At 36.9% G+C, this 759-nt stretch overlaps 1 protein-coding gene across 2 annotated transcripts in view; it reads left to right on the forward strand.

The window, feature by feature from the left end:
* The window catches only part of aff2 (AF4/FMR2 family, member 2), a 206,142-nt gene that overhangs the window by 144,966 nt on the left and 60,417 nt on the right, over positions 1-759 (forward strand). For both annotated transcript variants that reach the window (XM_046029879.1, XM_046029880.1), the window contains exon 8: positions 645-705. In XM_046029879.1, coding sequence (XP_045885835.1) covers positions 645-705 — 61 coding nt within the window. The remainder of the gene's footprint in view (positions 1-644; positions 706-759) is intronic.

Consider the following 759-nt stretch of genomic DNA (forward strand, 5'->3'; position numbering starts at 1 on the left):
ATATATATATATATATATATATATATATATATATATATATATATATATATATATATATATATATAATTATATTGCCCAATACTGCATGTGGTACATTACTGTAGTTTTGACTTTCTGTGTTGGCATCAGATCATCAAAAGCACCTCTGAACTGGTGCTCTTTTGTTAACCCTCATCTTGTAGTGTTTTGATATGTTTGTGATGTATATAAAACTGAAATATTCCCCCACTGGCAGGGTTTTTCTCTCTGATATGAAAAGAAGAAATACCCCAGACTAGAATTTAAGATACAGTGAAAGGGTTCTGTCAGTATATCCATTTGGAAAATAAACCACAACCTCAAGATTTTGTCAGGCTGTGGCATTTCAGTTTAAATGTTATTGTAAATGGGTATTTGCTTTGTGTTTTTATCCAACCTCCTGTTCTCAAGCAAACACACACACACACACACATACACACACACACACACACACACTCACGCACACTAATTAAATAACACTGGAGCAGAGTGTCATGTTTTCCAATGTGACAAAAGCATTACACATCTGCAGTGATTTCAGCCTGGCTCCTTGTCAAACAGTAAGTACTAACAACCCAAGACACATGCAAAACAGTGATGCTCGAATGTCCTCTGTTGTATTGCAGAGCGATGTACTGTATCAGCTAACAAGCCTGCTGCTAAACCTCCAACTGCACCACAAAAGTCGTGAGTATCTTGCTCTCTGACACGCACACACTCACACACACACACACACACACA

Source organism: Micropterus dolomieu, linkage group LG19 (genome assembly GCF_021292245.1).
Source record: "Micropterus dolomieu isolate WLL.071019.BEF.003 ecotype Adirondacks linkage group LG19, ASM2129224v1, whole genome shotgun sequence".
Lineage (NCBI taxonomy): Eukaryota > Metazoa > Chordata > Actinopteri > Centrarchiformes > Centrarchidae > Micropterus > Micropterus dolomieu.